Below are 26141 nucleotides of genomic sequence, written 5' to 3'. Positions count from 1 at the left end.
TTCCCATTCTGTAGAGAAACTGGCAGCTCGATGAGATGATGGCATGTTTGGTGCATTCACATTTTGTGGGAGTAGCGGTTGCTGTCCGGTAATAATTTCAAAAGCGCTTTTGTTTGTATGGGCGCACTTTTGTGAATTGCAACACAGCTGAGCAACATCCAGAAGCTTCACCCAATGTGTTTGTGACCCGGTTGCAAATTGGCGGAGATATTCCTCCAGCATGTCATTGAACCGGTCTGTTTGATCATATGTTTGCTGATGATGATGGTTTGAGTTGTAACTCAATTTGGATCCGAGGCAACTGAAGAGTTGGGTCCAAAATTTGCTAGTGAAGCGTGGGTCGCAGTCACTAATGATGTTGCTGGGCATACCCCAGTGTTTGACAATATGAGAGAAGAAGAGTCGAGCTATATCTTCTGCTGATATGTTCTGTGGGGCTGCGATGAAGGTAGCATACTTGGAAAACTGGTCTACTACCACCATGATGGTTGCATGATTTCCGACCTTGGGTAATCCTGTGATGAAATTCAAGGAAATGCTTTCCCAAGGTCTCTGTGGGACAGGTAGCGGCTCCAAGAGTCCCGCTTGTGCTGAGTGATCCGACTTGTCCTTTTGGAATGCTTGACAAGTCTTCACACAATGAGGGGCGCCATGAGCTGCTGGGGCCCGATGATGTGATGTCTGTTTGATGATGTTGAGGGCAGCCGGAACTGTGGGTTCAGGTATATTGGTTCCCTCCTTAAACTGCATGGCCGTGATGTTTCCAGCGGCCATCTTCCTGGATAAGCACGGTATGGTGTGGGGTTTGGCCCCGTTGTCTCCCATCATTAGGAACATGTTGGCATATAGTACTGGGATGGTGTTGGTCTGCCTGAGGAATTCCAATCCCACTATCAGTTCGAAGTCATCGATGATAGCTATGCGTAGGTTGAATATTCCCTTGTATGGGCCAAGCTGGATTGGCGCCTATTCCACTCACTTGCTGAGATGGAGAGTTGATAGCCTTGACACAACCCTTGCATTTTTGCACTGCTAGACCGAGGCGTTGCACCTGAGTTGAGGCCAGGTAGTTGTGGCTAGCACCCGTGTCTATCAATACCCGAATAGGTCTGCCGTTTACTTTCATGTCAACGAACATTAAGGTCCTCTTTTGTGATGTGGGAGGCCTCTCGTCCGCCTTTCCTTTCCCTTTCTTGTCGATTGGGAATGCCTTCTTCTTGGGGTTGCCAGCACTGGTTCCCGCCAAGGTATCATGAATGGAGCCGACAAATGCGTTGAAGGCACCTACTTGATCGGCGCCGTCTGAGTCGTCGGTATCTGACTTGTCATCGTCAACAGTTTGTTGAGCATTGATTTGTGTATTGGGGCATTGATTGTTCCAATGTTCCCCGCCGCATTGACGGCATTCTGATGGGGGTTTTCTCCCCTGATGGTTGTTGACTGATGCAGTAGTGTTACTGCTTGAGGAAGGAGTCTTGGATTTGGATGCACCTCGATCTCCTCCGTTTCTGTTGGGGCCACCGTTGCTAGGTTGGCTCCCGTTGTATCCCCCTCGGACAGGCGGTTGGGGCCTATCCTTCTGAGTTTCCAACTGATAATCCCCAAGGCACTCAGCAGCTTGAATGGCCTTGGGTAGGGTATCTACCCGTTGTCTTTGCAGTTCCATACGAGCATGAGGTTTCAAACCTTCTATGAATGCGAACAGTTTGTCTTTGTCCCCCATATCTCGTATGTTTAGCATGAGTGCGGAAAATTCATGCACGTAGTCCCGCACCAACCTGGTGTGGCGGAGTTCACGCAACTTTCTTTGTGCATTGTATTCCACATTTTCGGGGAAGAACTCTAGGCGTATGACGGCCTTCAGTTCTGCCCATGTCTGGAGAGTATCTTCACCGGCCCATGGCTTCGTATTTGACTCGCCACCAGAGTTTTGCATCGCCTTGAAGATACATGGCAGCAGTTTCTACCTTCTTGGATTCCTCTAACTGTCCAACGGCATCGAAGTATTGTTCGATGTCGAAGATGAAGTTTTCCACTTCTTTAGCATCCCAGGCTCCGTTGTATGGCTTGGGCTCCGGAATTTTCAGCTTTTGTGGAATGGGGGCAATGTTCATGGCACCCCTGATGTGGTTTTCGCCTCCTTTGAGTAGGCTTTGAAGGGCAGCATTGACAACATTGAGCTGGCCTGTCAAGTTGTCTATGGTTTGCTGCATGACGGTCAGTCTGTCTGCCTCTAGTTCCTGATGGGCTAAATCCTCGGCACGCTCCTGTTGGAGGTCCTCGAATTGGCCATGAATTTTGGTTGCCTCGACGGCAGCCGTTTCCCGGTCTTCCTCAGAGTCTTGATTGATGTTTGCTATGTCAATTTCTGCCTGCCTTATTCTGCGGTCCAGGTCATCCAACCTTTGCACTAGGCTGGTTTTTAGATCAGGCAACGTATCCACGATGGGCCGTAATGCGTCAACCGTCTCTTCTAGGGTCGTGATGCGGTCCCCGTAATTCACCATGGTCAGAAAATGGTGATGATGATGCCAATGAGTTCCCTCGTCCGATGTCGAGCCTAGGCTTTGATACCAACTGTTACGCGGCGCCTTCCAAAAGTTCCTTGGAAGGGCGACGTAAGGCTAAGCAACCGATGTCAGTGCGGTTGCTATGCGCCAACTGAGGTCCTCGCCGTACGCTAGACTAGATTGTCAGTGCCGTACGGAAAAACCAATGTCGTGAGCAATTGAGCAGCGAAAAATGAGCAATTGATGATGAAAGCTAATGACTGTATTGATGATGATGAAAGCTATTACAAGATGTAATGCGGTATCGGGGGGAGAGACACCAGTACAAAGAATTGTTTGAATGCTTTGGTCCCCCTTAATAATGCTTAAAAAAAATAAACTAAAGTTACATGAGTTGACCTAAGAAAGCTGTAGAAGCACACTGAAAATGAATGAAGTAAAACTACTCTATAATTACAATGAAAAGGACTTAGTCTTCTATGGAAGCAAGTCCGATGGCAGCAACTTTGTCTTGAGCATCAGGGTCTACGCGCGCATTGCTGTGGGCGCGCGTGGCACTATTTAGATCTGCCAGCGGCGGGGCGCTGGTGCTTGGCATTGGGTCTGCGCGCGCGGCATTGTCGGTGCGCGCGGCGCTGATGGCATTCGCCAGCCGTTGGGCGCTGGCACTGATTGTCGGTGGGGCGACAGAGGCGCATGCTCGCTTGTCACTTGGCGCGGCCGAGACCACGGGGCCGACCGTGGCGCTAGGCATTGGGAGGCTTGGCGGGACACCACGGGGCGCGTCCAAGGGGTCATGGGTCGATGATGGAAAGCAGCCCATGACAATACATATGTATTCAGCTGTATTAAAAAATATAAAGACCTTCGAAATACATAAATACACCCAAAAAAATATATTTATACAAAAATATAATGTGTTTGAGTGAATTTGTACAGAATGCAATGTATTTGTATCATTGTATGTGATTAAATAGCAAAGAAGAGAAGAAAGTTCGTCGGAAATGGCGTTTTTCGGCCAAGCAAAATACTGTATACATTGTATTAAAACTAAAAATGGAGACGAACAAAAACTCCGGCCATCAAATCTTCTCTGGCGCAAAAAATATTGCAACATCTGTCGTTCATGTTACAGTACCCATGCTCTACTCGAATTATTCCGACATCGTTTTTGCTCCCCGTGCAGTGGCCTTAGCCTTAGAGCAACGAGTCCCTCCTTGCTATGGAGGAATCTGATTTTGAAAAAAATGTCCGTCTTCGCCCTCTTTCTTCCAACAATTTAGAAGTATTTTCAATTGCATTAACCCTAGAGGATTCGGCCAGAGAATTCACGATTAGAAGCAGGTATTTTGCTCGAAGAGAAAAAGAAGGAAGAGAGAGAGAAAGAAGAAAAATTCTGAGAGAAAATCATGTGTTAATTGAAAGAAAGATAAAGGAAAAACATAAATAATATATTTCACGCTTCAATGGTAGTATACTAGTATATACCATAAATATCTATTTTGCTATAAAAAATAGCTATAAAAAATAATATTTTAAAATAATTATGGTTTATAATAAATAAGGTGGATACCTTTGCTATAGTAGGTAACATTTCCTTGAATAAACGTCTAAATTAGTGTCATTTTAAACTAGAAAGATCTGAACTAATATTATCTTAAGCATGAGATCTGACAAGTGAGGCTTGCTCAGTTGGTAAAAATACCTCCACCCACAACCGTTAGATCATGAGTTCGAGTCACGCTTGGAGGAGAAGTGTGAAAACACTATATATCGTCATAATTTGTGAGGGGTTTGAAAAAAAGCATGAGATCTATTGAACAAACTATCATACTATTTCCATTTCAAACAATTACACTGAAGACTTCTTATCCAACTCAAATGCAAAATGATTTCCTGTAAATATGCCTATGGTACTCATATATATTTGAAATAAGAGATTTTACCTAACGGTGTTAATGTTGAGTAGGATTTCCATCGTACATGAGTATTAAGTGTTGGTTTTAGAAATACAGGAGGTGTATGTCCATTCTTTACTTTAGATTTGCAGGAAATGAATACTTAGTGGGCGTTGGGACATAAGAATGGTAAAATTCCGAAAAAAGAAAAAATAAATTTAAATAAAAATAATATTTAAAAATTAGAGTGATGTTTGGATATGATTATAATTTTAAATTTTTTTATGAGTGATTTGAAGAAATATTTTAAAAAATAGGTTTTTGGAGGCTTTTGAAAGAATGGGAGCTTTGCGAAATTATTGTCTGGTAGCTTTCAGTTTTCTACTTACTTATTACCCCCAATTAGACACATAAACAATTGAATGCCCGAAAATTGTGCCGTTGATTGTCATAGGATGCTCCTTTAACTTTTCTTATCTAACTTTTCGGTTTTGTCGTTTTGGACCTTTGTTTTTTTCTTTTTCTTTTTTGATACAATACAATTATACAAATGTTGGTGAAGAGCACCACCAATAGAAAAAGAAAATAAATGTACGTCCATGCTTTATTTTTTGAAGTTGGAACACCAGGGCACAAAAAACCAGCTGGCCTGCCCGGGTAAGCTTTAATTTATAGGGTAAATTATGCTAAAAACCCTTATATTATCACTCAATTTCAAGCGCACCCTCATAGTTTTAAATCAAAACACTTAATACCCTTATACTATGAAAATCCTACACAAACATTAACACTGGTAGTGGTCTGTTAAAGTCTCTTATTCAAACCTATAATAACACCGTCACTGATCCGTTAAAATCTCTTATTTATGAGTGTACCATAGGCATTTTCTATTCCACTAATCCAATATTTGGCGTTAGTGATCCCTTTTCCTTCTTAGATGGATCACTAATGATACATGAAAAATAACCCTTTTACCTCTGCCAAATTTTAATTTGCGACTGTAATTTGGGATCTAATTTTGAATCAGTAAGAAACAACTGCAGAGATCAAATCTGTTGAACAAACATCTGAATTAGTAAATCTGAACTAACATTATCTTAAGCATGAGATCAGATCTATTGAACAACCTATTATACTGTTGCCATTTCAAACTATTAAATTAAAGACTGCTTATCTAACTCAAATGCAAGATGATTTCCTGTAAATATCACCCAGGTTCATTTTGTTCATAAACATGGTTAGAATCAGAGGCGGATCCAGGATTTAGAAGCTCCGGATGCCACAATATTTTTAACGTAGCCATGCTACAATTTATATTGTCTAAATAGGGTATAAAGTTAATCGATTTGGTCTAGTTGGGGTTCAGTTCGGGTTATTCGTCTTTGAAATTAATATAGACAAATCGATCGAGCAAATATATTACGTAACTATTATGGATTATGCATTTTGTATAAGAAAAAAAGGCTCGCTATCAATTTATAGATTTTTGAAAAAAAAAGATTTTTATATTTCATGTTTAAAGGGAAAAAGGGAGAAGAAATTTCAAAATAAACTAGTAATAAACAAAGAAGAAGGCAATAGGAACTACTAATAAACAAAAAAGATCACCTGTTAAGGAAAGAGAAAAAAGAAGCAAAGAAGTAAACCTCCTATAATTATAGGAGGTCTTAAATGCACCAAATAAAACTTCTAAGTAAAACGTGCTACTCTGGATTGTAACTCGAGCCTCTTGAGTGGAATGACAGTAAAATGTGCACCTACGACCATTTTGTTAATGAGGGTGTCACTTAAAATATTTCACAATGCATATATACATACTATTGCATAGTCTCGACCAAAGCTTCTGGGTGACGTACCACCCCATCCTTTGCATGTAGATTCGCCTCCTGTTAGAATTGAAGATTGATCATTTATTATGTTTTGTGGTCTCATGCCGAGATAAATAGGATTTGCAAATATGAAGAAGTGTTGGGAGGATGGAATCCACTATCCGCAGAAATCGAGTCCAAAAAGTTTAGTAGAAAGGGGACAAAGTCGTGTTATAGAGGGCATATCTTACGCAAGTATCTGGTTCCTTTGCTTGAAACTTGAAGTGACAGAAGAAGAGAAGCAGAAAAATAAGAAAGAGAAATATATATCATCTGAACGATCCGAAATGTCTTAACTTTTTCTAGAGATGTAAAGAGCGTGTATGTGGAATTGTGGATGAGAATGGAGATACGGCAACTTTGTGCATTCATTAATTATTATAGATTTGAAATAAGTGACAGATAATTAACTGCGTTAATGTTGTGTAGGATTTCCATTGTACAGGGGTATTAAGTGTCGCTTTTAGAAATGCAAAAGGTGTGTCTTGAAACTTAGTGATATTATAGGGATATTTAGCGTAACTTAGCCTAATTTTTATTCAAAGCACAAAGGTAGAGAGAAAAAAGAAGATGCCATGCCTGATCAAGTAAAGTATCCCTAAAGTACATTGCAGCAACCTATCCCTAGAAACACATAGTTAGCTAAGACTTCAGTCCAGATAACTAAGGAGCCAAACAACAAGAAAGAAGAAAACAAGAGATGGCTGAAGCAGCAGTTTCCTATGTTGCAGAGCGGCTTATTGATCTTTTCCAAAGAAAAATTGTTTTCCTGCAAAGTGTCCAACAAGAAGTTGAAGGAGTGCGAAACGAGCTCGTCCGTATGAAGTGTTTCCTGAAAGATGCAGATATGAAGCAAGAGGAAGAAGAAGCCGCAACAGTCCGCAACTGGGTATCTGAAATCAGAGCAGTTGCCTACCATGCTGAGGATGTGATTGAAATATTCATCCACCAAGTCGAGTCCCAAGAACGACAGAGCTTCTTCATCAAGTGTGCCTTCTATCCTAAGAAACTATACAGGCTTTACAGAGTAGGGAAAGAGATTGAATCGATCCAGACCACAATTCTTGAGATATCCAACAGCCGTGAGAGATATGGAATCAGGCATATTCAAGGGCTCGGATTCGGGGAAGGGTCAAGCACAACACGGGAGAAGATGCGTGAACTACGACGCTCCTCGCCCTTGGTTGCGAATAAGGATACTGTTGGCCTAGAGAAGCATGTGAATTCTGTCGTGTCAATCCTTCTAAGGGAGGACAAACGGCTCCGTGTTGCTTCAATTGTGGGTATGGGAGGCATTGGTAAAACGACTCTTGCCAAAGAAGTTTATAACCAAGCTCAAATCAGAGACAAGTTTGACACTCGGGCATGGGTTTATGTATCTCAAGATTATAAACCCGCGAAGATCATCAAGGAACTCATTTTACAACTGGCAAATCCAGAAGAAGATAAAGTGAAGATGGTGGAAACGATGGACAAATTGTCAGAGGCAGGCTTGGAGGAAATGCTCCATAGACGCTTGGAAGACACATGCTATCTCATTGTTCTTGATGACATCTGGACCACAGAAGCATGGGATCTTCTTGCTAGGTCATTTCCTGACAATGATAAGTCAAGTAGATTGCTACTTACCAGCCGCAGAAAGGAAGTTGCTTTGCATGCAGATGCCCATACTATACCATATGAACTTAAAGTATTGAACGAAGAAGAGAGCTGGGAACTCTTTCTGAAGAAAGCATTTTCCGAGGATAGAGAGTGTCCCCAGGACTTGGTGGACGTTGGGAAAGAGATTCTGGAAAAATGTGATGGCTTGCCACTGGCAATCACTGTTATAGGAGGCCTCTTAGCTGGGAAGAAGAAGCAAAGAAGTGAGTGGCAGAGAGTACAAAGAAACCTCGGTTCACACCTTGTTGGAAGCCAAACCTATGGCGTATCAACAATTCTGGCGTTGAGTTATCATGACTTACCTCCCCATTTGAAATCTTGCTTCCTCTACTTGGGCCTTCTCCAAAAAGACAAAGACATCCCTGTGCAGCAACTAATGCACATATGGATCGCCCATGGTCTTGTTCATCAGAAGGGAGAAGAAGAATTAGAGGACATTGCTGAGGATTATCTTGATGAGCTCATTTGCAGAAATATGGTTCAAGTGATCCAAGTTAGAGCAGATGACAGAGTTAGAAGTTGCCGGCTCCACGATCTCCTGAGAGACTTTTGTATCATGAAAGCAAAGGAAGAAATATTTCTCGAGGTCCATGAGAAAGTAGATAATCAGTCTATACCCCTGTCTGAACCTCGACACCATGTCCTTTACTGTCCAATTGAGAGGTACAAATATTTAGGAAATTCAAAATCATATATGAGATCCCTTCTATCCTTTGATTCATCTGCTAAACTAGTTAACCTTGATTGTATTTGTAAAAGTAGTTTCAAACTTCTCAAAGTGCTATACATAGACTCTCCTGGTTTAAAAGTTATCTCAGATAGTATCGGGAAACTATATTCCTTGAAGTACTTAGGCGTAGGATGGAAGACACGCATAAAGAAGCTTCCTCGTTCGATAAGTCGGTTGAAAAACTTGGAAACGATTGATATGCCCATGTCTAGGTATTATTCTGTGCTGGTTCCTAATGTCTTGTGGAAGTTAGAGAATTTACGGCATCTCATTGGTTATATAAATTCCCCCAGCTTATTGAAGATTGACCTACTGAACAATGTCCAAACTTTAGGCAGCATACCTGTTCATCATTGGATGCATAATGAAAACCTGACAAGAATGACTAATCTCCGAAAAGTTGGTTTATTCATTGAAAGAGATGATAACCTAGACATAGATCGATTATGTGATTCACTAGCGGAGCTTGAGAGGCTCCAATCCTTGTGCTTGGAAGTAGAGGATAGCTTGCAGATATCTTTGGTTGCTGGTTTATCTAAGTTGAATCATATTGTCAAGCTTAAGTTGAAGGGACGACTAGCCTCAATGCCAACTCATCCTTGTGTGTTTCCACCTAATCTTCGCCAGCTGACTTTGGTCAACTCCAAGATCCACCCAGATTCCATTCTGGTGTTGGAGAAGTTAACAAACCTATCAGTTCTAAAACTAATTCAAGCTTTTGATCATGAGCTAGATGACAGTATAAGGATATCGGAGAATGGGTTTCGTGGACTCAAATTTCTCAGGGTGGATCAGCTAATGTCTATGAAAGACATGAATCTAGGGAAAGGTGCAATGCCAGAACTCAAGTGCCTGCAAATCTTCAAATGCTACTCGTTGAGGATGCTCCCAGAAGAGTTGATATCATTGACCAACCTTGAGAAGCTGGAGATTCGAGGAATGCCTGAAGAATTTTGTGCGAGGCTTCAAACTTCAGATTTTCACAAACTCCAACACATTCCCAATATTGTGGTTGGACATACTAGTATAGATTATGAAGAAGAACTGGAGCGTGTAGCTATTGTTAGAAAGATCAGGGCGCATGCACAGTCAATAAGAGCAGCATATTTGTTCAAGGAAGCAGGCCAGAGGAGGTCAAATGTCAATAGTACTGATTGATTTTTTTTTTTTTTTTACTTCACAGTTATGTGCTTTCTACTAAGCAAGAGTAAAAATGTGACTATTACCAGTTCAAAACACGCATCTAAAAGAGCATTTTTGCTCTCCATTAACTTTTTATAAGTATATTTGTTGTCACTCGAATGACAAAGGTCATATCTAATTCTACTTTTCGTTTTTGCACTAGGTTTGAGTATGTTTGGTATGATGAAATATGTTCGTTTAACTATTTACCTACGTTTAGTTACCTTGAAATCTTTGAGAATGTTTTCTCCACGAAATGTTTCCTGCCAAAATAGGAAAACAAAGACTTCCATGGCTTAGGAGCAAAAGTCATTCTCTTTTTAACAAATTTTGCAACTCTTCGTCCAATCATATTTGTTTCAATCTAGAGGCGACTTGAGGATTAAAATTTTATGGGTTCCCGGGGCGAATTCATGATTTTTTGGGTTAAGGGATTCAGAATCTAGGACAGTGGCTCTACTTAAAATACAATAACCAATAACTGAGTATCAATATATAATATATATATATATATATATATATATATATATTAATTAATTAAAAGTTAAATGCAACATATGAATATAAAAATTATTCTAGTTGTATTCCACTATTTGTCATGTTTTGAAGATGATCAATGATCGCACTAATAAAATCCTAAAATCACAAATAGAAATTACACTTCAGGCTGTATAATTTAAATTCAATTCAATTAGAGTGCAATCTAAGAGAAATTCACTAACTCAACAATTTCAACCTATAGCGTAGAGGTAGAAACAACCCAGTAAAATCCTACTAATGGGGTTTGGGGAGAGTAGTGTGTACGCAGACCTTAACCCTACCCCGGAGGAGTAGAGAGGCTGTTTCCGAAAGACCCTCGGCTCAAAAAACAAAAAAGACAAAAGGAGAAGAAATGTTTGCAAATTCTGCTAAAATAGCTTACTTCAGAAAAGAATCCTATTATTTTCTATGCAACTAACAACCCCTGTGAACATTAGCTTCCGCTTCAAAGTGTTTGAGGAAGGACGGAAGACAAAGACAAGCTTTTCAACATACAACTAACACCTTTGCATTGGCATGCTTAAATCTATAATGAATGAACACATACATAACTCTTTGTTTTATAAGAATAATAACTATAGTTAATTTATACTATATCTGCACAAAGAACAGAAAAAAGACACTTGAATTGTACAATTACTTACTTTGATTTGGTGGAAAACTTAAGCCCAAGTATGGAGCTACCCAATCTTTGTGCATCATATTAAAAGTCCACATCTGCTACAAAGCAAAAGCTACACCCTTTAAGGATATGGTGTCGTCGGCAACAAAATCGAAAGCTTTTCTCAAAGTTAAAATTCTCAGTTCTCAGTTTTGTCGGGTAAATTTCTCGTATACATATTACTTTTTTTACCCAAAACCATACAAATATATTTTTTCACGCAAAAATTATAAACACAATAATTATAGTGTTTAGAAAACATAATTTTTTGTAGTATTTATTCTATATTATTTTATTTTCAATCTAATAAATAATAATATAATTAAAATAGAAATGACCCAACCCGACCCGACCCGACCCCATCCAATCCAATCCAATTAAAAAAATATAAAAGATGGCTAGAGTATAGATCCATCAACTATTCGACAACAATGTAAAAGAAATCAAATAAAAGCAAAGAAAATATAAATCACACGAGTGGAAAGATATTAACCAAGCTGAGACTCAAGAATAAAGTCTATATTAAATATTCAAAAGGTAAATCCAAATTATATGAAAGGAAACATATTTAATACATTGTAGTTTGCTACTCATAATCACTAGAATACTTTGTGTCTCGCTAATAAAGATACTTAAAATAACTTAGTTTAAGTATAAGTAGCATAATAGGTTTTGAGAATTAGTATTTTGAGTTTAATTACTTATTGGCTTGTAACAATTTTCATATTTCCAAGACCCAATGAAAAATTTAATGCTTTATTAGTTTTAAACTTACTATATAAATATATTTTCTACATGTAAAATTTATTCGGTACGGTTCAGTATTTTTTTGGTTTATTTTTATAAAATAAAAAACCTCCCCTAATTATCGGTACAATTATAGATTTATATACAAACACCTAAAAATCGATTCGGTCGGTCTAATCGGTTTTTAAATATCCATTGACACCCCTACTCGGAGCCCCTACGCTCTCATGTCAACAACAACAACGATCTAGTAAAATTTCACAAGTGGGTATGGGGAGGGTAGTGTGTACGCAAACCTTACCTCTACCCCGAGGGGGTAAAGAGGCTATTTTCGATAGACCCTCGGCTCAAGAAGGCGAAAAGAGATAATATATCAGTACTATCAATAAAAACCATAGAAATAATAACGTCACAAGAACCAGTAAATAGATGGAAAGCAAAAACAATAACCAGTAAATAAGGCCCGACACTAAGAAAATGGAAGAGCATTGTGAACACAACATTGACCACTAACAGTCTAAGACAAAATCATATTACACTATCCTCACAGTCGTACGAGTTAGAAATGTGTTTAACTACCTCCTAACCTACAACCTTAATACTCGACTCCACAACTTCCTATCGAGAGCCAAGTCCTCAGAGATCTGAAGCCTCGCTATATCCCGCATGATCACCTCTCCCCAATACTTCTTAGGCCATCCTCTACCTTTCCTCGTACCCACTAACGCCAACTGCTCGCACCTCCTTACCGGGACATCTAGACTTTTCTTTTTATCACAAACTATGTCATCAATAAATAACATACACCATGGCACCTCCCGACACCTTCCTTGAATATGGTGTGTCAGTGCGTTCATATGTGCTCATGTCATTTGCCATATAAATATGTATTTAGTGGAGGGTGTCATTTGTTGACAAGTGTGAACTTGTGGGGGGCGTATGCCACGGTTGCCATTAAAGCTAATAATAGATTTGTCAATTATTTGACAAAAATAAAATATGAGCACTCTGTTTTGGACCTATCTCCAAACATAAGGGACCATTTTGTCTATCTTCTCTCTTCCGTCCTGCTCTCAGACATCCTTCCCCCCTCCTCCCCCCCCCCCCCTCCCATGCATCCCCCGTTTCAATTTGAACTTGGAGACACGATCGGCGCTACTCCACCATCCATTTTCATCTCTAATTTCTTCTTAAAAGATCAGAAATTTGGGAATTTTGAGGGGAAAACTGTGGCCCTGGAAAATATGCTCAAGTGATAGGAGTAGTTTTTTCAGCTTTAAATGGGCCCCGGACTATAAGTTGGTGACAGTTGAAACTTGAAAGTTAGAAGAAATTGGATTCTCTGGTACAACTAGTAATACTTGTGCCTCACACAATGTAAGCCATTCTTCTCCTTCTTTATTTTTAATTCATCTGCAAAAGAATGATGAATAGAACGTATAGAAATGTAGTTAACTGGCTTAGCCCAATCTTTCAGTCTCCTCCCCTAAAATCAGCCATTGAGACACCCTACAATGCCAGAAGGCTTACGGAAGCTCTATTACTTGCTTTTCACAACCCTATTAAAGCAGACTATACTATTTACTCAAATATTATTCAGCTTTGCATTGACCTAAGGGCTCATAAACAGGGCCGTTTGGTCCACTCCCATCTTATAACTATTGGGTTTCCTTCAAATGTTCATTTAGGAACCAAGTTGATCATTTTCTATACAATGTCCAATGACATGGTGTCTGCCTGCAATTTGTTTGATAAATTGCCTGAAAGGAATGTGGTTTCATGGACTGCGCTTTTATCTGGGTACTCTCAGAATGGATATTCACAAGAAGCCCTTGATGTGTTTGTTGCTATGCGTAGGGAAGGGGTGAGGGCAAATCAATTTACTTATGGAAGCGTTTTAAGGGCGTGCACTAGTGTATCATGTTTGAATTTAGGAAAGCAAATACAAGGGTGCATTCAGAAGAGCAGGTTTTTGGATAATTTGTGTGTACAGAGTGCGTTGGTTGATTTTCATTCTAAGTGTGGGGCAATGGAGAATGCTTTTTGTGTTTTCGAGTCAATGGCAGAGAGGGATTTGGTTTCTTGGAATGTCATGATTTCTGGATATGCTTTTCATGGTTTTAGCATTGATGCATTTCTGTTATTCCGTTGGATGCTCAGACAAGGTATACTCCCCGATTGCTTCACGTTTGGAAGCATTCTCAAAGCATCTATAGGAGGTGGCAAGCGTAGTGGGCTAGCGAAAGTCAGTATGATACATGGATGTATCATTCGACTTGGTTATGAGTCGTACAGTATTATTAGTGGAGCATTAGTTGATGCCTATGTAAAATGTGGAAACCTGGCCAATGCAAATTATCTATACAAGAAGTTGCAGAACAAAGATAGGATTTCATGCACTGCGTTAATTACTGGCTATGCACGTGAAGGTAAAAATAGCAGTGAGTACCTTGAACATTTTTGTGAATTACGTCGGATGCATAGGGAAATTGATAGCATTTTGTTATGCTCTATGATCAACATATGTGCCAATACAGCATCCCTGTCTTTGGGAAGACAGCTACATGCTATTGCGATTAAATACCAGAGCACTCATGATGTGGCCATGGGTAATGCTTTGGTTGATATGTATGCAAAAACAGGGGAAATTGATGATGCCAACAATGTTTTTCATCACATGACAGAGAAAAATATAATATCATGGACGTCAATGATCTCTGCTAATGGTGCACATGGTCGAGGAGTTGATGCAGTTTCATGTTTTAAGAAGATGGAATGTGAAGGTTTTGAGCCAAATGATATAACGTTCTTGTCTCTCCTGTTTGCTTGTAGTCATAACGGGTTGACTGCTGAAGGATGGGAATGTTTCAGGAAGATGGTCAGAAAATATAAAATTATTCCAAGAGATGAGCATTACTCTTGCCTTGTGGACCTTTTTGCACGCAGTGGCTGTTTAAATGAATCCTACTATTTGATTTGCAGAATGAATATAAAGCCTAGTGCCTCTCTTTGGGGTTCAGTTCTTGGGGCATGTAGGGTATATGGCAATATGTACCTTGGAGAGGTAGCAGCCAGGCATTTATGCAATTTTGAACCTATGAATGCTGTTAGCTATGTGGTTCTAGCAAGTATGTATTCTGCAGCTGGCTTATGGGATAGTGCTCGGGATGCTCGAGATGTAGTTCAAACTAGAAGGTTAACAAAAGATCCTGGTTACAGCCTTTTTCAATCCGATAATGATATGTTAGCACTTCCTCCTACTGGCTGATATGTGAAAATGATCCAGATCTGTCTTATAATGTTTCATACTACCCGGATTTTTCAAAAGTGAGTTTTGATAGTTGTAGTTTCAGTAAGCAGTGATGATGCAATGAAGCTTTATGGATCTCACTAGGTGTAAAGCTTCTCTGATTATTACTGGACCTGTTTAACTGATTCCCCGCACATCGTCAGCATTTGATCTAAGTCCTTATTCAAGCTTCATGCCAATGAAAGGGGGAGATTTCTGGTGGAAAGACATTTCCTGAGGGACAGGTTAGTTAACTGAGTTAATTTCTTAAATAGAAGAAAATGGACCTTCCTTACTAAAAGAAATAAAAATGCTTCTTCTACTTCCCACTGTCAGTAGGTCTATTTGGAACCAAAGCTACTTTATCTACTATGTTTATATATGTCTGATTGAATGTTGTATTTAGCCATTTCTAGATGTTCAAATCTTTTTAACTGAGTAGCTTCTTTGTATGATTAATCTTGCTTTGTCAGTCAGACATATAGATCTCTGACACGTATGAATACTGGAAGCTTATGGGATAAAAAAAAGCATCTAGAGTATAAGTTGTGTTAATAACTACCTATTATTTCATGTATAATTGTAATGTATTGCAAAGTTTGGACAAAGGCTGAGCATATATGTGCCCTGTGCTGTCCTAAATCCAGAATAAGGGTTGAGTATTATGAAATTGATCAAACATTCTGAGTGTATGACAAGAAACAAGCATGTTAAATTGATCGTTCTAAGAAATGAGTATTGCTCCCCCCCCCCCCCTCTCTTCCCCAAACCCTCTTACTCTCTCTTCCTTTTATTTGCGAGAGTAGTTGTGACTTGTGATCAGAAAATACAAGTTCCCCCAGACTGTTGAATTGCTTTATTATTTTAACAGGTAATGATTGACTGAAATGTATTCTGTTGGTACAGCTGTGAGCAGAACATGAAGAGGTACTCACGTATATTTGTGACATTGACGGGAGTACATGAATCTCTTCAGCTCTTTAGGGTATGGAGTAAATGGTAAAGCCTTGGCTCTTTCCCGATCCTTAGTGAGTGGTGCATATTTTCTTTGGCCTTTTTATTTCGTAATTCCTGTATGTGATGTCGATCATCTATTTTTCCATTCCAGGTCGTGGAAGGCAAACTACTTGCTGGTTGTGTGCGGTATGAGTGGTACCATCCACGTAAAGCTTCGTGAAAATGGAAGTGGATAGAAATATTCCTTTTGTACCTCACTCTCATCTACAACGGGTGGGTAGAAATGATCCTTTTCGCTCCATGTAGACAAAGACTAACTACTTATAATGAACTTTTGTCATAAATGATAAGAATAATACTAGTGATTTGAAGCCCTGGAATATCTGTCCTAACTCCGGAAGGAAAGCCTAGAAACCACGCGGCTGTACCTATCTATTCCAATAGCTTTTTCTTAAAGTAATGACTGCTGCTATAGGCTGTCGATCTGTAGCTGTTATATGCTCCTATAAGTAGATTTTTTCTTTTCTTGCCAAAGTAGAAACTGCTCCTATGGATTTTGTAGCTGTCATACGAAATTTGAATGCATTGAAAATGGATTGATGGCCAGCAACCTGGTGCATGCATAAGACACTTAATGGGTGCTACTAATAAGTCACACCAGAAGCGAACGGTAGGCAAGTAAAACTGCATTACTCACACCACAGAGAAAAGCACGGTAACAATGTCTATGGAACACCTCGCTTACAAAACTCTTCTTCTGCATTATATTATTAATACAATGCTTCTTTTTCTTGTATTTATTGCTTCACCTGGTATTCGATTGATTGCTGCTATAATATATTTTGTTTATTTTCTATTTGCATTTGTTGGTTTAGTTTAGAGGTTAAGTAAAAAGGGAGATAAGTACGACCTCTGTTTTGTTTGCGACTCTGCGCTTATGGAAAATACCCTGAATTTATTAAAAAGAAAACACTAGATTTTAGAATACCACTTGGATTTCAAGAACCTGTTCTGTTAATTTATCAAGCCTCTGCCCAACAGTTATTTCTACTGTTAAAATGTTGTAACATCTAGAATCTTAGTGCCTTTAAAATTTTGAATCACCCTGTCCTACTATTAATAATTCATCTGACCTTATACTGTCCAGTCCCTTTGCATTGAAATAATGTTTTACGGTTGTGGCTTTCTTCTATTTGATAGCTTTATATTCTGATTTATTCTTCATATGTTCTATCATGCCAGTTGGAATGGCTTTCTAAGTTGTTTAACGTCATTTTTAGGACGAAGAAGATGTCTGAAGAGTGGAGGCGGAGTACTGTGATTCCGTTGTACAAGAATAAGGGGGTATCTAAAACTGCAACAACTATAGGGGTATCAAGTTGTTAAGCCATACGATGCAGGGTGGATGAAGTGGAGACTCGCTTCCGGTGTCTTGTGCGATAAGAATGTGCCGTTGAGACTTAAGGGTAAGTTCTGCAAGGTAGTGGTTAGACCGACTATGTTGTATGGGGCAGAGTGTTAGCCAGTCAAGAACTCCTATGTCCAACAAATGAAAGTAGCTGAAATGAGGATGTTAAGATGGATGTGTGGGCATACTAGGTTGGATAGAATTAGGAATGAAGTTATTCGGGACAAGGTGTGAGCGGCCCCTTTGGAGGAAAAGATGCGTGAGGCAAGGCTTAGATGGTTCGGGCATGTTAAAAGGAGAAGCACAAATGCCCCAGTCAGGAGGTGTGAAAGGTTGGCCTTGGGGGGTAAGATGAGGGGTAGAGCTAGGCCAAAAAAGTCTTGGAGAGAGGTGATCGGGCGGGACATGGCGCAGCTTGAGCTAACCGAGGACATGACCCTGGATAGAAGGGTGTGAAGGTTGAAGATTAGGGTAGAAGGTTAGTAGGTAGTTGTGCGTTTCTCTTTGTCTTCACTAGTTCGATAGTATTAGTGTTAGTATGGTACCCCTTTTATCCTTAGTTTACTATTATCACATATCTTGTTCTGTTATTAATTGCCATCAGTACTTCCTTAGTTTGCTAACAGTACTTCTTTCATATTCTCTATTGCTATCTTGGATTTAGTTTTCTAAATATATTATCTTACTATTACTTGGTATCGGTACCTCTTTCATATTCTCTATTGCTATCTTCGATTTAGTTTTCTAAATATATTGTCTTGCTATTACTTGCTATCAGATGCACTTACCAATTTGGATTGAAATAATTTTTAATTCATCTTGTCCAATGACATTCTTTTCCTTTAATTTCTTCTTTACATGGTCCTGTTGCTTATACTTGACTCAAAGTCGTCATATCATCTGGATGCAGATATTTGATCAGAGTTTTTCAGAGGTTTTGATGGGATAGAGAATGACTATGTACAACAACAACAACCCAGTATAATTCCAATAGTGGGGTCTGGGGAGGGTAGTGTGTACGCAGACCTAGGGGTAGAGAGGTTGTTTCCAAATGACCCTCGGCATCCTTCCCTCCAAGAACTCCCCACCTTGCTCTTGGGGTGACTCGAACTCACAACCTCTTGGTTGGAAGTGGAGGGTGCTTACCATCAGAGCAACCCACCTTGTTAAGAGAATGACTATGTACATTTGAGGAAATAGTAGTTTCTTTTTGGTGCACACCATGAGGTTCCAGTGTGTATAGAAGGTTGATGTCGTTCCTAGAGAATCATATAATGTTGTAGATTCTCTACTTTTTTGATATACTGTTGGTACACGGGAAACTGCAGTTCCTTTTCGTAGAGAAACCAGCAATTCCTTTTTGTCTGCAAAGTCGAGATTTTAACTGATGTTTCTCTTTTTGTGTAATACAATGTGCTGTTGAATTTTGCCTTCTGAAGCAGGTTTACTTTACTACTAATTCTTATGGATTCCTCGTGAACTGAACGTTAGTCCCTAATATGTTTGCGTTTCCTGTTTCTATTGTAGGTCTTAATATATCTCGGGCACATCAATTGTACTTGTCAAATCTGTTCTGTTTCTCTCCTGAGAAGTTTTAGAAAAGTGATACATGCAGTATGAATAGGTGAAGAAACCATGGACTTACCAATTATCAGCTGGAAAAGGAAAAGCTGTTTGTCCAGGGTAAATATATAGATTTGATTAATTGAAATCTTGGGAGTATTGAAATACTCTGGGGGAGTTGCTGAAAAAGTTGAAGCCATGAATAAACAAAAGGCTCTTGATTTTGAAGTTTCATATGCTGTGACATGTGATAGTTCATTCCGTATCTTTTCGGATCTCTCCTTTCTTTTTCCTTTCGTTTATATTTTGGTGTTTCACTTTTGGAGGAAAGAGCACGTAGTTGCGATGTTGCTTGAGACAAAAATGCATGGTGGAGCTCTTGACATGAGTTTATGTTTCCACTGCTGATCTTTTAAAAATCATGGGTTGGACTTGGTTGTTTAATTCAGGTATACAGCTAAATCTCTGTGCAACAAGTTACCGTGTCAATTCGTATCTCGTTCTTTTATTCTGGGGAACAAATTTTTTGCGTCTTTTAGTGTTAAGCATCTCATAAATACAGTATAATCAGTTAATTGAAGATATAATTTCTCATTTTAAGGTTAACATGTTAACCCCTCCTGTTAATGTGGTACCCGATCAGCTCTCACATCCAGGGCATCCGTTGAGAATGATTATGTTCAAGTGGCTGAGTTCTTTGATTTCAATAGTATAAATCGATCACGTCTATTGACACAACAATCAACATATGGGGCTATCTGTTCATATATTCGGTTTGAAAGTTCTTAACAATGAAAAAAAAACAGTATTAAAACAAACTGTAAATACTCTCTACTCCTTACTTTCCTGTGTATCTTGAGTCTTAACTCTTAAGACTCTCCTTTTAAGGAAACGTGACATTAGTTTGTAACGACACAAAAAACAATGGTGGGAAAAAAGTAAGAAATTGAAAGTAGTTCCCGAATTCTCTGAGAATAACTTATAAATATATAAAAGAGAAACATATAGACATCCAGCTCTTGTAGCTCAGTTGGTTAGAGCACCCGTTTAGTAAGCGGGAGGTCTTGAGTTCGACTCTCAACAAGAGCATTTTTTCCTCTTTCTCAGTTGTAACTAACAACGTAAGAGCTTGTTGCAAAATGAACTTTGAGATTACTCTTTTGATAGGGCCCAGAGTTCTCGTTCTGGACGTGTGATATACATTTCCTTAGTGACAGAAAAGAAAAACATTTCCCGAATTCATAAAGTTTTCGAATATGGAGGAAGACTTCATGAACCACATCAATGGAATAATTTTTCTCTTCAATGATTCCAGACTCCCTCCAGAGTAGTAAAAAAGAAAGTCGATCGTTTTGAATGTTTTCTCTCGTTTCCTCTTTATACCTAGTGGAGACGCTTTCTACTTCCAATAATTCCAAAATGGTGAAAATACACCAACAACAATTGCATATTGGATACGGGTAAACCGAGCCACTAAGCACCCCGGTTTTTCGGTGAGTCAAACGGAGCAGGAACGTGACCATAAGGAATCAGAGTCATAGCGAGGAGCCCCCTGTATTGGGGCTCGGGCAAAATACCTGCCCTCGGAGGCATCAGGACCATGTCCTCCGGGTCCGGTTCGAGCCCCAAGGCTTCAGAGAGTATTACCAAATAACCGTACACGACTAACAAAGGTCCGTGATGTCCGTGTCCAACCGGATATCGCGGCATGAATCTCGGCCCGTATCGGCAGAAAATAAGTGATTAGCGAAACGAAAGATTGTTACTTTTCTTAGGATTGTACTTAGGATAAAACTCCTCCACTATATAAAGGGGAAGCTTATTATTCATTAAACGCATTGTAACACGCATATCAAGGCAGTATACTTCTGCTCTTTTTATTTTTAAAAGTTATTCAAAGTTCTTCATAAGTGCAAGGTCGGAACCGAAGGTAGGTTCCTCGTCAAGCCATTAACTGAGTCCGGTCTCACTCTTATCATTGGTTTGGCCATTTATTACATTTTTTATTTGCTTAATCTAACGTCATTGATTATGTGTATTGAATTAATCCCATGTCCTATAAATTTAATTGTTATCTGTTTTTAAAAGTAAAAATACTAATTGGTCAGTAGAGGTAAAGAGAATGTTTTATTAGTGTTCTCAGTGTGCATTCTTGTTTGATCAACAAAAGGGATTCAAATGAACAAATTCTCATTTCGTACTGAAGTCCAACTTCGAATCATCTTCCTTGTGGACATGATGGAATTAGCTAGGTGGTTTCGCCATTTGATCGGTCCTAAGGAAGCTCCAATTTGAGGGTGAGTTTAATTCATACTTAAAAGTTGAACGGTAAATTTAGTTTTATTTTCTGAAAGTATGTGGACACGTGAAGCCCACAATACATTTCATGTTGAAATTATGTTACTGGCGAGAACATTACGAGACAATTTGCTAAAGAGTATGAATAATATAGAAATATAACTGAGGGACAAAATGGAACAATCTTGAATAATACAAGGACAGATTTGGGCATTTTATTTCTTGTGGCTGCATGATATAAAGGACCATTTTGGTGCCCTGCTAAATAACTACGATATGTTTTGGTTTTAAGAACAATTAACTTAATTGGTAAATGCATTTCGTTACTTATAAGTACACAGTATCATTATCTTCCTTCGATTTATTTTGCCGTTATTTTCTCTAATTCACTGATTAGCGAAGTTGAAATCTATTGCCAAGGAGGGTCATCCCTTTTGCTAATGATGTTGGAAAAAGAAAATTCTCAAAGATAGTTACTTGTTTGTTTTTTCAAGTGCTTGTTTTTTTGTAAGTTGCATACTTCCCGCAAACAACAACTAATTAACAACGGCTGAAATAGATGGGATTTGGATTTATTATCCATAATTAATCTAATCGGATATTTTTATCAAGTTCGTTACATCGAAGTTTATTTATTGCATCATGTCCAATTTTAACAATTACTAGAATTGATTAAATTTCCAAATGATTAGAACATATCAAGTACTTTTTAAAAAAATTAAGAAAACAAAGTTAAGTGAAGAAATCATTAATGCAACAAAGTTACCAGCGATACCATCTTCAGTTTAATTTACGTTAAATGTCAATCGCTTCCCTTTTCTGTCCCATATCCTATCCCTTCCCTACCAAATATATAAGTATCAAATAAATAAATAAAAGTAAAACTACATGAATTTCATAAGGCCCCTTAAACTCAACAACAAACAACAATTACATTTGTTGGTTATATTAACCCTTTGACCATTTTTTTAGTCTAGCCAATATTAAAAATAAAATAAAAAAGTACTAGCAGTTCTTAGATTTTTCAATTAGCACTTTTGATAACTAAATGAAATGCACTGCAACTATTGCAAAAAGGAAAGGGTTCACATACCATTTACTACATAAAATATTTCAATTTTAATATTTGTTATTCTTAGGGCACTTTATTACGCAAATCATCTCGTATTTATCCTTGAGTTTAGTGAATCTCGGGTGGATTCTACGTGTCAATACACTTTAGAAAGAATATTTAAATTTACTCCTATAAGTTTATTATTGTATAAAATTACCCTTTGTTATACCTCATGTACGATTGCGACTACATCAAATCCAAGATTAAGACAATTTACTAATGATAAAAATATGAATAGCCTTGAAATATAGCATATAATAAATCAAAAATATTTCGTATAATAGAGAAATTTTTTGAACTGTTTAATTACCTTGTGAAAAAGAAAGCCAAGAGCAATGCAAAAAATTAAAAGGGCAGTCGGTGCACAAGGCATCTCGCATGGTACGGGGAAGGGTCTTACTCTAAAGGGTGCGATATAGACAGTCTAGCCTAAGTTTTCACGACTCGAACTCGTGACCTATAAGTCGCATAGAGATAATTTAAATGTTACTCCAAGTCTCCACCCACCGATTAATGTGAAAAATAGAAGGAAGAAAAAAAAATTATTGTATTAACTAGTTAGTGATTGGGCCAGAGTATATATATATATAAATAGAGTGAAAAAGGAAGACCCATTTAGATCTACTCACATCGTGCCTACCCCTCAAACCTTTACATCCCCCCACACCACACCCAACAGACAAAAAATACTTTTGTGTGTGTAATTTACAGAGATGAGAATAAGAAAGCATGCCAAAATTTCCCCGCTCCTCTATTCTTCTTCATTTCTCAAACAACAAGTTCCCGTTCCCGTTCCCGTTCACGTTTGCCAGCTGAATCAGTCTCCTTGGGATGTCATCACATTCCCCTTAGAACAAGACGAAGAAAACGATAACCCAGAAATAAACCAGTCTCTACTTCGCCCACCACCGCCGTCTTCTTCTTATCAGGTCTGTCTAAAAAATCTCTTTTTCTCCTTATTTTTCTTCTCCTTTTCCCAGATCTATAGAATACCAGGCTCATTTCGTTTCATCAATGTCCTTTCATTTCTTTTGGCTCTCTTTGTATCTGCTTTGTGGTTTAGGGTTTTATGGGGAACTCCTATTAGGGTTCCTTAATGAATCTCAATCCCACCATTTCTGTCGTGTATTTAGCCTTCTTCGTTCAATTTAGCTCATGGGTTTTGACTGTTTGCTCTATTATCCACTGCAAAGCTTGTATTCTTTTAAGAACTTTCGATAAAATTTTATTTCTTTGCTGCAGCTGGATGGATATGATAGCTACGCTGTAAATGGGACCTCTTATGATTCAGAGCAGAGGTAACTTTTTCGACTATTACATCAATTTGATTACTTCTTCTTTCTGCAGAATAATTTATTTCTTTTTATATTTCAGAAACGATAATTAGGATTTGAAATTTTGGCCGTATAACAGTTGGGTATAAATCATTGGATTAAGTGAAATGTTGCCTCAAATGCAATTGCTTGTAATGTTGCGTTACCATTGTGTTTTCCGCAGCATCACGTCGATGAAGCTGGACGACGACGAAAGGGAAACGAGGAAAGAGATGGATTGTTCTAAATGGGATAACTTTGACAATAATAATATTGTTGCTGATGATTTCGTTAAGTTTGAGAAGGAATTTGAGAAAGAGAAAGAGAACGAGGAGATGGAGGAGCAGCTAGGGTTGGAGAAAGATGGAGATAATAATATAACGACATTGTGTTGCAAGAATGATGGGAAGGGATGGCAATGCAGTAGAGAGGCAAAAGAAGGGCACATTTTATGCGAACACCATATTGCTCAGGTGAAGAAGCAATACAGCGACTCAGCTCATTCTACTTCTAAGCTGACTACGGCGGCGGCGGAGTCCCGCGGCCGCCCCCATCGTCCTAAGAAATCATCATCTTCCGAATTCTACTATTATTCGGGTTTTGGTCCTTTGTGGGGCAAGAAAAGAAGTCATGCGAAGACTGATCCTGCAACTAGTGACAGTCACGGGGCAAAGTCGTCTTCTTCTTCTTCCCAAATGGATACTGAAGAATTTGACGAAGATGAAGAAAACGGTAAGATCAAAAGAGCCCGTAAGCCCATAAAAGCTAGATCACTCAAATCTCTTATGTGAAATTTAATGCAACTGCAGTTTTTATTTTGAGTTTAGTTTATCAGTGTTTTTGTCGAGACGTGTTGTGATTATCGTAGAATGTTATTATTATTTTTTTTTTTAAAGTAGGAGTAATGTTCTTTATTTAGGGTATGGTAGATTATTTTGGTTTCATGGTTATAAGTGTTCTACTGTAGGTGACATTAGCTTTTTTGCTTCAGTACTGTAGCCTTGGCATGTGTGGCAATGTTTAGATGCAGACTTTTTGTTGTGTTGGACAAAATCAGATAAGGATAAAACTGTAATTTCTGATGATTTTTGAATCTCATTCCCTAGTGTTTGGCATGCGCGACTGTAAAACTTTAAAATTATTACAAATATCAATATAATTACTCCGTAGTAATTACTTTGGTTATTAGTAAAAGGCAAATATAATTTATAAATATATATTACAAACAGCAATAAGTTTGTGTGTGTATATATATATATATATATATATATATATATATATATATATATATGTTTATTCGTGTTTTGGACTTATAACGCTTAACACAACGAAAGTAAATAAAATTAACATCCGGAAAGCTACAAATAGTAAAACTAAATTACAAATATACAGTACAAAATGTAAAACATAATCTTCTTGAACAATCAACTATGCCGAAATATGTAAGGTAAAATAGAAGTCGAAAAACAATAGTTTGCTTGAATGGTAGTATAAAATAGTATAAATTAATGTATGTGTCCCACCTTATATCACTATATTACTATTTGGAGTTAGTTAAATTTTTACTCTTTGATCATTATTTTTTAAATATTTTGATTATTTTATTTTAATTTTTTTATTTATTTTTGAAATATATAGGAGTTGAACTAAATGAAAGGAATGATGATTCATGTAACCGACCTCAATTTGTTTGGGACTAAGATATAGTTATTGTTGTTGTACATTTATAAAACATGTATTTATAATACTCTTGTGCAGTGTTTGTTACTATGTAAAGTTTACTTTAAAAAAACGTTAAGGAATCAGTATCTAAATCACATAAATATTTTCACCAATTTGACTCTTGTATCCGAGAACGATAGACGTTCTCGTTGTTGACCAAATATAAATAAGGATAAAACTGTAATTCACATGCTTTCTGGCCTTCTGTGCTCCGACACCCTCTAGTGCGGCTTTGGCATGAGCATGTATCAAATACGTACAATTTTTGGGAGACTAATAGTATGATTTATTGTTAAAAAAAAATTGTTTGTATGATTACTTTTTTGCAAGATGATCATTAAGTATGATACAGAAGATGAGTAAGTAAAATACAAGAGATTTTTGTTGGATCATTTTTCTCTATTCAAATTGTAAGTTTATAATAGGTCATAGGAGTTAGGAGATTAATCACCCAAAAAATTGAGTTGGTTAGTGTTTCAAATGGAAATAATATTAAAAAATATAGATAATTGCTAGCACTTTTTACTTATATTTTTACTTTGTATACTATTAAGATGAGATGGGTTATATATAAAGAAATATATATATATATATATATATATATATATATATATATATATATATATATATATATATATATATATATATATATATATATATATATGGAAACTCATATGAT

General features: G+C 37.9%; 2 protein-coding genes, 1 long non-coding RNA gene and 1 other non-coding gene across 11 annotated transcripts; 3 read left to right on the top strand and 1 right to left on the bottom strand.

The window, feature by feature from the left end:
• Positions 1-5891: 5891 nt before the first annotated feature.
• Positions 5892-11232, bottom strand: LOC117280804 (uncharacterized). Its single transcript, XR_004511385.2, has 2 exons — positions 11035-11232; positions 5892-6294 (listed from the first exon to the last, which is right to left on the bottom strand). It is a non-coding gene; the product is annotated as an uncharacterized lncRNA (long non-coding RNA).
• Positions 11233-12804: 1572 nt separating this feature from the next.
• LOC104113286 (pentatricopeptide repeat-containing protein At3g20730-like) lies at positions 12805-19459 on the top strand. Of its 8 annotated transcripts, XM_018776724.3 has the most exons (6): positions 12805-13175; positions 13487-15332; positions 15994-16086; positions 16196-16317; positions 17325-17930; positions 18980-19459. In XM_018776724.3, the coding sequence occupies exon 2, from the start codon at positions 13513-13515 to the stop codon at positions 15064-15066; it is 1554 nt and encodes a 517-aa protein (XP_018632240.1). In that variant the 5' UTR covers positions 12805-13175; positions 13487-13512; the 3' UTR covers positions 15067-15332; positions 15994-16086; positions 16196-16317; positions 17325-17930; positions 18980-19459. The 8 variants fall into 8 exon arrangements, with proteins under 8 accessions (XP_018632240.1, XP_018632239.1, XP_018632237.1 ...); XM_018776723.3 differs by having other exon boundaries at positions 12805-15332; positions 17325-17510; XM_018776721.3 differs by having other exon boundaries at positions 12805-15332.
• Positions 19460-20030: 571 nt separating this feature from the next.
• Positions 20031-20104, top strand: TRNAT-AGU (transfer RNA threonine (anticodon AGU)). Its single transcript has one exon. It is a non-coding gene; the product is annotated as a tRNA-Thr (tRNA).
• A 2960-nt stretch (positions 20105-23064) lies between these two features.
• LOC104113288 (uncharacterized) lies at positions 23065-24836 on the top strand. Its single transcript, XM_009623406.4, has 3 exons — positions 23065-23356; positions 23670-23725; positions 23925-24836. Exons 1-3 carry the CDS (start codon positions 23141-23143, stop codon positions 24529-24531), a joined length of 879 nt encoding a protein of 292 aa, XP_009621701.1. The 5' UTR covers positions 23065-23140; the 3' UTR covers positions 24532-24836.
• Positions 24837-26141: the final 1305 nt, after the last annotated feature.

This window comes from Nicotiana tomentosiformis, chromosome 2, assembly GCF_000390325.3.
Source record: "Nicotiana tomentosiformis chromosome 2, ASM39032v3, whole genome shotgun sequence".
NCBI lineage: Eukaryota > Viridiplantae > Streptophyta > Magnoliopsida > Solanales > Solanaceae > Nicotiana > Nicotiana tomentosiformis.
This window is presented reverse-complemented; position numbering and strand designations above follow the sequence as displayed.

Coding starts and splice junctions, on each gene's coding strand:
- LOC104113286 (XM_009623403.3), top strand. CDS start 13,222: ATGATGAATAGAACGTATAGAAATGTAGTTAACTGGCTTAGCCCAATC.
- LOC104113288 (XM_009623406.4), top strand. CDS start 23,141: ATGAGAATAAGAAAGCATGCCAAAATTTCCCCGCTCCTCTATTCTTCT. Junction 23,357..23,669: donor CGCCGTCTTCTTCTTATCAG/GTCTGTCTAAAA, acceptor TCTTTGCTGCAG/CTGGATGGATATGATAGCTA. Junction 23,726..23,924: donor TCTTATGATTCAGAGCAGAG/GTAACTTTTTCG, acceptor TGTTTTCCGCAG/CATCACGTCGATGAAGCTGG.